Raw genomic sequence first — 12,568 nt, forward strand, 5'->3', positions numbered from 1 at the left:
AGTGGGTCATGATTTTAGACCTGCTGTTGCTATTAGAAGTAAGAGGAGAAGTGGTGCAGATACGTGGTGACAGCAACAATAGACTGTCAGTGAAACCCCAGCTACTTGCAGACTGCCTGGGAGGGCTGGACTGGGGAATCCCAATATAGACCTGCTAATACCAAAATGATGAGCTCTGTGGTATGCCTCAAACGAGGAACCATAATGAATCATTTTTGTCTGTCTCTCTACCCTGGCTTTCTCTGATTCCTACAGTCTGTCTGACAACCAGTACACTCAATCTGTCATTTTGAATATAATGTCACCACTAAGCTATCTTTAGTCATACTGAGAGGAGGGGTTTAGGTTTTGAGTGTGTATATGGAAACATGTCACAGTGGTTAATCTAAAAATATACATGTAAAGTGAGAGGTAGAACAAGAAACAGAGGGAGAGAAAGAGAAATAGAGAGAAAGACACAAAAAGAGAAAGTAATCCCTTGTTTAAGTGCCATACCTTTGGGAATAGCCAGTCGTTGCTGTTCCTTTGTGAAGCCGCTGAACGTGTCCTTCAGAGCCTGCGACATCATCTCTTTACTCCCTGGAGTGAGCAGGGGCACGTCTCCACACTCCAGATCTGTCAGTCACACAGGAGAGGGAGACTAGCAGTCAGAGACAGAGCACAGGGCCACACACACACACTGTCCAGACAGACAGTGTATCAACTTGGGAGAGAATCAATTATATTATAAGATAGCTGCCGCAAACACATTGGTCAGATACGTGTGTACACAAACAACACATGCTCCAGCTTCCACTCTCCTTGTTGTCACAGTGCCTCAAAGGGAAGGGTTGTTTGTTTGGCCATATAATACATGAATGACTCACACATGGACAAGGTAGAAGGGCTTTCAGAGGCCATTCTCACTGACCTGGTCACACCCTGGGTGGGACTCACAAGGTGGGGTTAATACCTATCAGTGGCCACTGTGACCTCCTAACTATGTCCTCCCTTGACACACAGAGGGTTTCACCCCGACACCACGGTGGTCAAACGGCAAGGGTCAGGGGTTAGGGACGAGGTGATGATGTCACCCTGAGCCCTGCCAGGCTAGAGGGGGTCGAGGGGGTGTATGGAGGGTGAGGGGTGTCTCTGGGGTCCTAGACACACAGTCTCACTGTTCTTCCCTCACAGCCAGTGGGCCCACAGCAGGAGACAGAGCACTCTTTGATGGCTTTAAACAGTGCCTGATGACTCGCACTGATCTAATTCAACTCTACCAGATTACAGAGGGGTGGATGGAGGGAGGGGGAGAGGGAAAGCCCCCAGGGCAGGAGAGCTAGACTAGAGTGCTAAAACTCTACTTGGATCCAGACGGCAACGGTCTGAAAAAAACAAAGACATGAAAAGAGAGAGAGAGAGAGAGAGAGACAAACAGACAGACAGACAGACAGAGAGACAGACAATCTACTGTGAATAAATATAGAAATCCCCACATCGCATTTCATAACAAAGAAAGGCATAAATGATTACCACGGCTGTATGTCACTCTGTCTCTATCACCCCTCGCCGTGTGAGGTAAACTACCAGATCACAAGCAGGCCCGGAGGGAGATTGGAAATGTTTTGTCACCACTCTGCTGTCTCTCAACGCCACAGATGTTCTGGCATCTCTGCCCTGGTTTGATCTGCCAGCCCAGCGAAGGGGAGGCCTTGAGGATGTGCAGTTCATGCGTGTTTCCAATGCTCGTCAATGTTCCCGACTTCGTATGGAATGCCCAACAGCCATCTCTCCTCTTTGGGCTGTGGAACTGTAACCCAACACTGCCTGACTGGAACCCAAGGCTCTCTCTCTGTCTAACTGCTGGAAGCTGACAGGCCACATTATGCAGAGTGCCCAAATGGAGGCGAACCGTAACACTGCCGGTGTGTGATTGGATTAGGCCTCCATGCTCCCTCTCTCTCCATTTGGAAGACCTGATTATACTGCATATTAGAGTATCCACTCTGTTGGCTAGGTTACATGTTTCTACAGTATCAAGCTATTTTAGTATCATATTGCAAAAGACTGAAGAGGCTTTTGTCAGACAAGGCCCTCGACATCACACAGCAAAACAGGCTCCGATTCTGAAAGCATTCTGAAATTAAAATAAAACAAGACCTGACTGTATAGCGTACACCATGTCCCTGACTGCACGGTCATCTTGACCGTCTTCACCAAGGCGGCTGGTTGTTGAGTAACTATGTGGTGTTAGATAGCACTAGCGGAGAGCGGTCGCAGTCTGAGATGAGATGGAGCATGCTCAGAGTCAGACTGTGCCTGGGCTTTGAGAGCTTTCTAAGGCAAAGACTGAGGGAATGTTGCATTTTATTTTAGATGGATCGAGCGGAATTTGTCTGCACTTTCAAACCAACTCAAAGACACACATAGCTCCCTCTGGGTGAGCAGGTGGGGCTTCAGATCATTCAGATGCCCACCAGCTGAAACAGGCGGTTTTAAAAACCTAGAAAAGACAGGTGTCCTAGTTATGAATTAACCAATGTGTGTGTGTCTGTACTTAACCAATGTGCGTGTGTCTGTACTTAACCAATGTGCGTGTGTCTGTACTTAACCAATGTGTGTGTGTCTGTACTTAACCAATGTGCGTGTGTCTGTACTTAACCAATGTGCGTGTCTGTACTTAACCAATGTGCGTGTGTCTGTACTGCATAACATTCATGTTTTAACTTCAACATGATATTTCCTGGTGCATGAAGCTCCTATAGTCTGAACTGAATATGATTCTGTTTAACACATTACAAGTGATTACGTTTCATACAGTATACTGAGAATGGTGCTCACTCCCTCTCTAAACAGCCTATGCAGTTCTCAGTAAGATAGCTAATGTACTGTCCATCCATTAACTGGGGAGGCTGGCTTGGGTCTAGAGTCTCTGCTAAAATATGATTTCCTGATATGGTTTCCATGCCTGGGAGTCCCATTATGGCAGGCTGGGCAGAGCAGGTCACTATCACTGAGTGGTAATAAGCATCCGCCAGCCACCTCTAACACAGAGTGGTAGTCTATCATAGGATAAGACCCATCCATTTAGTGGCCTGACAGTGTGATTGGGTTTAATATGGGGTGTGATTATGACAGAAGGAGGGTAAGGTTGGTGATCTATGACACCCACAACTTAGATTACAGAGTGGAGAAAGGAAGGACCGTGTCTGCATGTGGCTTGTGGTAAATCGTTTTATTGCCTGCCAATTAAGAGAACATACGGATCATTCCAATTTGAATTAGAAGTGGTATGTAAAATGGGACTATATAATCAATGACAGACATTGGGAGAGAGATGTGCTGTAGATATACTGTAAAATATATTGACAGCCACTGCTCTGGTGTCATCCTGTGAGTAATGTCAGTGAGTGGTTGGTGTACGGAGTGCCACTATGATATCTGTCCCGAGAGACACCTACTGAATGGATGCTGTGCGTGCCGGAATAACCATCGCCCTTCCCCCACTTAACCTTCCCTGCAGACAAAAGGTTCCAGTCCACACCTCTGGCCCCCAGGTCTGTTAGCAGTGGGGAACAGGAGGAGGAGGGAGGCACACGTGAACCAAATTAGCAGCCTTCTTCGCCTGTGCGCCGGAGCGAGGGCGTGAAATTGGGATTTTGTGGCCAGGGCCATGGCCCTAAGGAACCGTGGTGGGGCTGGGGTGCGGCAGACCAAGGCGGATGGGGTAGGGTGGGTGAGGGGAGTGCAGGGAGACTGGAAGGATGAGTCATTGAGCAGTAATGTGAGTTGATCACAGGCCTCAAAGTGCTCCCTCTGCTCTCACACACTCTCAGTGTCTGGAACGGTGCCTCCTCCTTGCCTCCCCTCCTTGCCTCTCCTCCTTGCCTCTCCTCCTTGCCTCCCCTCCTTGCCTCCCCTCCTTGCCTCCCCTCCTTGCCTCTCCTCCTTGCCTCTCCTCCTTGCCTCCCCTCCTTGCCTCCCCTCCTTGCCTCTCCTCCTTGCCTCTCCTCCTTGCCTCTGGCTGAGACTGCTGCGTTCATTCATAAACACCCTGCTACGATGCTGTCTCTGGCTGAGTCTGCTGCGTTCATTCATAAACACCCTGCTACGATGCTGTCTCTGGCTGAGACTGCTGCGTTCATTCATAAACACCCTGCTACGATGCTGTCTCTGGCTGAGACTGCTGCGTTCATTCATAAACACCCTGCTACGATGCTGTCTCTGGCTGAGACTGCTGCGTTCATTCATAAACACCCTGCTACGATGCTGTCTCTGGCTGAGACTGCTGCGTTCATTCATAAACACCCTGCTACGATGCTGTCTCTGGCTGAGACTGCTGCGTTCATTCATAAACACCCTGCTACGATGCTGTCTCTGGCTGAGACTGCTGCGTTCATTCATAAACACCCTGCTACGATGCTGTCTCTGGCTGAGACTGCTGCGTTCATTCATAAACACCCTGCTACGATGCTGTCTCTGGCTGAGACTGCTGCGTTCATTCATAAACACCCTGCTACAATGCTGTCTCTGGCTGAGACTGCTGCGTTCATTCATAAACACCCTGCTACGATGCTGTCTCTGGCTGAGACTGCTGCGTTCATTCATAAACACCCTGCTACGATGCTGTCTCTGGCTGAGACTGCTGCGTTCATTCATAAACACCCTGCTACGATGCTGTCTCTGGCTGAGACTGCTGCGTTCATTCATAAACACCCTGCTACGATGCTGTCTCTGGCTGAGACTGCTGCGTTCATTCATAAACACCCTGCTACGATGCTGTCTCTGGCTGAGACTGCTGCGTTCATTCATAAACACCCTGCTACGATGCTGTCTCTGGCTGAGACTGCTGCGTTCATTCATAAACACCCTGCTACGATGCTGTCTCTGGCTGAGACTGCTGCGTTCATTCATAAACACCCTGCTACGATGCTGTCTCTGGCTGAGACTGCTGCGTTCATTCATAAACACCCTGCTACGATGCTGTCTCTGGCTGAGACTGCTGCGTTCATTCATAAACACCCTGCTACGATGCTGTCTCTGGCTGAGACTGCTGCGTTCATTCATAAACACCCTGCTACGATGCTGTCTCTGGCTGAGACTGCTGCGTTCATTCATAAACACCCTGCTACGATGCTGTCTCTGGCTGAGACTGCTGCGTTCATTCATAAACACCCTGCTACGATGCTGTCTCTGGCTGAGACTGCTGCGTTCATTCATAAACACCCTGCTACGATGCTGTCTCTGGCTGAGACTGCTGCGTTCATTCATAAACACCCTGCTACGATGCTGTCTCTGGCTGAGACTGCTGCGTTCATTCATAAACCCCCTGCTACAACGCTGTCTCGATATGCATGGAGCAGGCAACTTCCACCCACAAAATGGGATAAAGAGACACTGTGCTATCATGTAGTTATAAATAGACCTAGACTGAGTGTGTATGAATGTGTGCATGTCCATTTGGGTCTGTCACTGTGTGTGTGTGAGAGAGAAAGACAGTGGGTGTGCGATCAAAGTGGGTAGAATGTCTATGGGGCTATTCAGTGGACTGTCAAATATTTCAGCAGTGAAATGCTTTTAAAGCCATAAAGGGCTGATTTATTTCAGTCCGTTGTGAGATTAACATCCGTGGCTGACAATACACCTCTCTTTCTCTCTCTCTGCAGCACTGTGAGGCTGTATTTAAGTATGCGAGAGGGTCCACTTCCTGAGGCTAAGGTGTCACTTCCCAGAAAGAAAGAGAGAGGTTAGTTGTGGGTTGAGCGGGTCGGTCATTTCAGGGCCAACCCCGGTTAACCCCTTTATGGAAAATATCCCTCCACGGCTAATATAGGTTATTAGGCAGCGTGGTGGGTACCACCAGGGGGTCCTAATCACTCAGGGACCCCATGTCCAGAGGTGACACCGCTATCTGAGAGAGCTTTGATGGGGATTCCTATCAGTCCCAGTCTGAGAGCGAAGGGTGATAAACCCTGCTGACATAAAGAGAGACCATTCAGCAGGGGAATGAAGTTGAGGGGGTGGGGGTTCAGAGGGCAGTCTATGTCCTGAGAGGACTGCTTGTTCTACTGCTATTTGGATTCCCATGTGAAGGCCAGAGACAGTAATAGAAGAGGCCACTCGGCACTCGCTAGAGGAAGCTGCCGGGCAGGCAGAGTAGTTGCGTTACAGCAGGACCGACCATGGGCCAGGGCCAGATGAGGGCCAGCCCAGGCGCTGCACTGAGGTCACATGGTTGGGGCTATCTCACCATCCATCCATCCCTCACTGTTGGAACACTGCAGCTATTCTTAGGGCTCCACCACTGTCTGCCCACTCCCTTCACAAACCTGTGGTGCTCAGCCTCCAGGGCTGTAACTACTACTACTACTGTTGACCAGACCTGTAACTACTACTACTACTGTTGACCAGACCTGTAACTACTACTACTACTGTTGACCAGACCTGTAACTACTACTACTACTGTTGACCAGACCTGTAACTACTACTACTACTACTGTTGACCAGACCTTTAACTACTACTACTACTGTTGACCAGACCTGTAACTACTACTACTACTGTTGACCAGACCTGTAACTACTACTACTACTGTTGACCAGACCTGTAACTACTACTACTACTACTGTTGACCAGACCTGTAACTACTACTACTACTACTGTTGACCAGACCTGTAACTACTACTACTACTACTGTTGACCAGACCTGTAACTACTACTACTACTGTTGACCAGACCTGTAACTACTACTACTACTGTTGACCAGACCTGTAACTACTACTACTACTGTTGACCAGACCTGTAACTACTACTACTACTGTTGACCAGACCTGTAACTACTACTACTACTGTTGACCAGACCTGTAACTACTACTACTACTGTTGACCAGACCTGTAACTACTACTACTACTGTTGACCAGACCTGTAACTACTACTGTTGACCAGACCTGTAACTACTACTACTACTACTGTTGACCAGACCTGTAACTACTACTACTACTACTGTTGACCAGACCTGTAACTACTACTACTACTACTACTACTGTTGACCAGACCTGTAACTACTACTACTACTGTTGACCAGACCTGTAACTACTACTACTACTGTTGACCAGACCTGTAACTACTACTACTACTGTTGACCAGACCTGTAACTACTACTACTACTGTTGACCAGACCTGTAACTACTACTACTGTTGACCAGACCTGTAACTACTACTACTGTTGACCAGACCTGTAACTACTACTACTACTGTTGACCAGACCTGTAACTACTACTACTACTGTTGACCAGACCTGTAACTACTACTACTGTTGACCAGACCTGTAACTACTACTACTGTTGACCAGACCTGTAACTACTACTACTACTGTTGACCAGACCTGTAACTACTACTACTACTGTTGACCAGACCTGTAACTACTACTACTGTTGACCAGACCTGTAACTACTACTACTGTTGACCAGACCTGTAACTACAGTATGCCTCTCTCTCTTTACAATACAAAACACACAGCTCTCCAGGGTCTGAGGCGAACAGAGACTAATGCCCCCACAGCTTCTCTTCTCTATTTCTCTCTCTTCTCTATGTTTGAAATTCTAGCTTCTGATGTGTGGTAAGTACATTAACTCGTCCATATTGTTTACCAGTCTCAGTTCATGTGTGATGATATTAGCTGCATTTTTCAATTGATCCAAGGCTATGCCTGGTGGATGCAGAGTTTTTCTCTTGAAAGCTGGTGGAAATTCCCTGCTTACTGCAGAGGGGGAAAAACAGAGACAAAGCTCTTACTAATGGCTCATGCTCACCATCCATGCCAGCCGCCTACATGTCTTGCTACTCACAATCATACACTCAATACTTCAAACATAGAGACAGAGCAGATGGTTTTATACGTCTTCAAAGTAGAAATGACGACTGGGTTGCAAAATGTCTCACTCTGCAAAAATACATACACATTTTGCAATGCCCCAGCTCCCTATGAAAAACGACTACAGCAAATTTCAGAACACTTCAATCTACCCAAGACAAAAAAACATGGGAAAAAAGCAGCAAAAGGCTGCTCCGTGTTCTTTGTGAGTTAGCAGGGCTCTGGCGAGCTGTTAGACTACCATGCCAGAGAGCAGAGCAGGTGGTGTGAGCTTAGCGGCATTTAGCAGCTTTCCCTGGCCCCAGCCCAGTTGTAAACACACAGGGGATGCTCGGAGGGAACTGTTTAGGCATTAAATCAAACACACGACATATCTGACAAACAGTTTACTTGCTCGCTTGCATTCTTCTAACAAACCCACCATGCCATGTCCCGTTTTCAGCCCAAACTGCAACAGTTTCCTGGCACTGTTCTGTAATGTGGCGGGAAGCGTTACCGCCTGAAAGTAGAGGGAAGCCGTCACATTAACAGAATATTCATTCATTCCACAGTTCTGTTTGTGACACTCTACGCACACAAACACTATATGGATATAGTTCTACATCATAGAGCTCAATGTGCTCTGCTCATTCTAGAGCATGGGCGACAGATGGACAGTGGATAAATAAATTCCCTCTAGACCACATTGTTTTCATGTTGCGTGCCATACATTCCTCTTGTGTTTAACAATCACTAATGTGCTTCCCACAGCTTTCTTGTGTGCCTCTAATGAGTCAGAGAATGACTGTGGCCCCTTAGAAAACGGTTGGAGTTCAAATACATTAATTAATCTCTATTTTCGATGGAACAGTGATGTTTTAGAATTGAAATTGATGTTTGAGTGAGAGGCAAACAATCATATATTTGTAAAACATATCAAACATCTACTTACTTTTCACCTCTATCTCAATGTAGGTGTTTTTTGACGCAATGCAACACTTGAAAAAAAAAATGAAATAGCTGTGTGTGTGCTGATCAAATGATGTGTAACAGATGGACAACAGCAACTCATGGGACACATGCACGCGAGCGTGCAAACACTCACACGCACAGACTCATCCAAAACATTGAGTAGATGTGACTCACACCGTCAAAGAATGACTGAACTTAACATTGTGTTCCTCTTGACGTGAGTAAACATAACGCAAGCAATCAGTCTATCTAAATAAATGTCATCATTTACTCACTATTTGTCATTTCTTCCTAAGAAGTTCCCCCAAAAAACCATACTGGAGTCTGAGCTCTGAGCTCTGAGGATAGGAGCACGTAGAGAGACCTCTTCATGTGGTTTTATGAGAAACTGCCAGTGGACTGTGTCCCAGCAGCTCTGTAGTGATGGAAGTGAACACTGTCAAGTTCTCATTAGGACGGACCCTTGGGCCTCCTCCAGACGCCCACATTAATTGTCGTTAGCAACACTCAGTCTGGAGATTGCCAGGCCAGGCCACTCACTCCATCCCAAATATGCAGATATGAAGAAAGAGAGAGAAGGAGCCAGGCCAAGCGAAGGCATCCAGCAGTTCCAAACACCCAACTCTCAACCAACCACAGCCCTGGCCCCAACCTCCCCTCCTTGGGGTCCAGAGCAGAGCAAGGTAAGGGCACATGCGCCTCCGATTTGACTGTGCCTGTGTCACTGAGGCCCGACTCGACATGAGAGTGCCACAGAGCCTCACCTACATCATAGAACTCTCCTCCCCCACCACAGCTTTCCTTATTGTTCCCTGCTAAGTAGAGCAGACCTGCTTGTCAATACCCCTCTGATATAGTAGGGTTGACATACATTAAAGCGCAAGCTGTGGCTCATGGGACGTTCACTACTAGCCTGATTACAAAAGCAGCACTCATGCTGACTCCAAAAACAGGTGGTCTGCAGAAAACAGAAAATGCATACAAAAAGGAAAGAGGAAAATCTGGGCCGCCGGCCGTAAACAAAAGACCGGGCTGGCCTCGGAGGACACCAGATTGATGTGTATACCAGGCAAAGTATTCTTACTCTGGGCAAACAACCTCCTGATGAGGAACTGTAAAACAGCAATATAGGGACAGAAATACATGTAGTGCCACGCACAGGGAATGGTGGGATACGTGGGAGGTGTTTGGCCATGGTTTGGTGAGGCAGCGTGGACCACCACTAGTCAGTTCCCAGTCACCTCTCCCAGTCAGTCCAGTAATGTGGAGTAATGGGGAAAGGAAGGGCCTGTGGCGGCAGGAGGCAGCCGGTGGCACGCGGTGGTGTGGCTGGTGCTGTGACTCAGTGATTAGCAGAGACTGGCAGACGGCTGGGATGAGAGATGCCGACGCCACATCAAGGCCTGAGGTGACGTTAGACTGAGAGATGCTCATGTGGCCCACAGAGAGGATGGAAAAGAGGAGGGAGAGGGGGAGAGGAGGAGAGGAGGAATGAGAGGAGGGAGGATGTAAAACTCAGAGACGTGCTGTTTCTTTGTTTTGGTTGCAGTCTCGAGAAGGCTTATTGGTGAAGGCTACACTCCAAGAGATTCATCTTCTCTGATGTTTCTGACACGGTCAAAAGAAATTATCTTTCAAGAAGTTCACATACCGTTATACAACCAAATTACATTTTTCAACTAGATTCCATACATACCTAAGCTTCAGCACATCTTACAGTATGTCACACCTTCAAATGCCTTTCTTGCTCCCTCGCTCTCCACATATGCTTACTATTTAGTACACTGATGTATCCACAAGGTAGCACTCCTATTTTATATGACTAAACTCTAAAAGGCTAAATTAATGCGTGCAGTCATCCCGATATTGCCCATTCATGATAACATTTCACAGATTAACAGGGGAAGACCACGGTCAAAGAGATGAATGAACGAAGGTTGAGGAGGGAGGAGGAGATCCCATTTAATGATATTATAGGGTGACATCACAGCCCATTCACAGCAGAGACACTGGGTCATTGTGACCAGTAGTAAAGTACTTCTCCTCATAGACAACCATTCTACCAACGTCTGCTCTGCATAAAATTAGACTGTGTCCCATTCAGGAGACTGGGCATCCAATGTGCACTGGGCACAATGGCAGCCTGGCATCATAGAGACATTGTTTAGGTAAACACTGTCTAAATACTATGGGCACAGCACCAAATACCAGGCACCAAAAAGTGCTCTTGATCTAACATCCTGGTTGGCCATTATTTGACTCAGCAAAGTGAAATGGACCTGAGCAAATGTGTTTGTTCTGTTGGGTCCAGAAGCAGCAGCCCACATCAGAGGAGGCTGAATCGCCCCACCGCTGTTTGCACAGCTGCCAAGTGGCCAGGCGGGATCAAACACGGGCACATTTAGCATTTTGTACCCCACTACTGAAGGAGCGCTGACACCGTCAAACCAGCCTTCAGCCGACACACGCTTATTCCAGCCACCATGCCCAGGAGGAAAACACACCTCACCATGCCAACAGGCACCTACCCGGGGAGAGATGGGTCGCGCCTCTGGCTCCTGGCCCATTGAGGGCCCTGGCTGGCTGTGTGTGGCTAGGGTGTGTGGTGGCATAAGGGGTTCTGAGTGCAGCCGCCCGGCCCGGTAGTGCAGCGTGCCAGTTAAGACAAGCAGCGCCTTAATCAGATAAAAGGGAGACTGCGACCGAGCAGTCCTGCCTGCCGCACACATTCCTCTCAGTCAATAACCCTGACCTGCAGACCTGACGAACAGAGAGAGTGGGATCTTAGACTATGCAGGGAGGACTCAGTCAGTACAGGACAGCACATGTTCTTATACAGGATGGTAGGAGTAGTGTAAGTACAGCACTGTAAAGAAGCCATAAGCTACATTCTTTTGAAATCAGAAAAAGAGGCCGTTATTTTGCAATCCGACACCCTCCATCTTGAGAAGAAATCGGACTTATCTAAGCCTTGGCAGCTCCACTCCATAGCTTTCTAGTTTTGTTATGGCTACTTGATACATGGGGTAATCAGCTACTGCACCATGCTCTACGTTATACTGAGCTGATATCTAATTCAATATAGCAGCACTTTATTGCCAAGTGTTCACTTGCATGAGGAAAACTTTCACTTGCATTTCCCAATATATCATTGGCACTACTTTTTGGAATCCCAAAGAATCTGACTTGTGTGTAGGAATGAAGAATCTACTATGTCAGTACCACTACTGTAACTCAGGAACCTGCTTTGTGGAATATAAACAGCTTTGTTTTGGATCACCCCTAACCTCCACCACAGCCTGTAGGCACTTAAAAATAATTACCTCAGTGGGATAGAGTGAAAAAAAAGCTTCAGTAAACTGACACTCACTACACCTTCACAAAGATAGAAAAATAAACAAGTCAATGAGATGTACTCCAACCACTTAATCCTATTGTCTTGCTGTGTGTGTGTGTGTGTGTGTGTGTGTGTGTGTGTGTGTGTGTGTGTGTGTGTGTGTGTGTGTGTGTGTGTGTGTGTGTGTGTGTGTGTGTGTGTGTGTGTGTGTGTGTGTGTGTGTGTGTGTGTGTGTGTGTATGCATAGAGAGAAAAAGAGACAGAAAAAAAAGTTAGACCTGTTTCTTAGTGTAAATGTTACTAACCAAATCCTCTGCCTAAGTGGCATCACTCTATAGCTCACTTAACCCTTTCCACCATTCACAGACAAAGTGCTGTTCTAGTATAAACCAGCCACAAGGAACATTGCAATTTCCTCTTTGGATCAAA

At 47.4% G+C, this 12,568-nt stretch overlaps 1 protein-coding gene across 5 annotated transcripts in view; it reads right to left on the minus strand.

Annotated features, from left to right (window-relative positions):
- Window positions 1–12,568, minus strand: part of LOC135546543 (protein c-ets-1-B) — a 42,834-nt gene that overhangs the window by 16,044 nt on the left and 14,222 nt on the right. For 4 of the 5 annotated variants that reach the window (XM_064975053.1, XM_064975052.1, XM_064975050.1 and 1 more), the window contains one exon: window positions 496–615. In XM_064975053.1, coding sequence (XP_064831125.1) covers window positions 496–615 — 120 coding nt within the window. Of the gene's footprint in view, window positions 1–495; window positions 616–8,272; window positions 8,344–12,568 lie in introns of those variants that run through there. The other variant, XM_064975055.1, reaches the window with a different exon arrangement.

Source organism: Oncorhynchus masou, chromosome 9 (genome assembly GCF_036934945.1).
Source record: "Oncorhynchus masou masou isolate Uvic2021 chromosome 9, UVic_Omas_1.1, whole genome shotgun sequence".
Taxonomy (NCBI): Eukaryota; Metazoa; Chordata; class Actinopteri; order Salmoniformes; family Salmonidae; genus Oncorhynchus; species Oncorhynchus masou.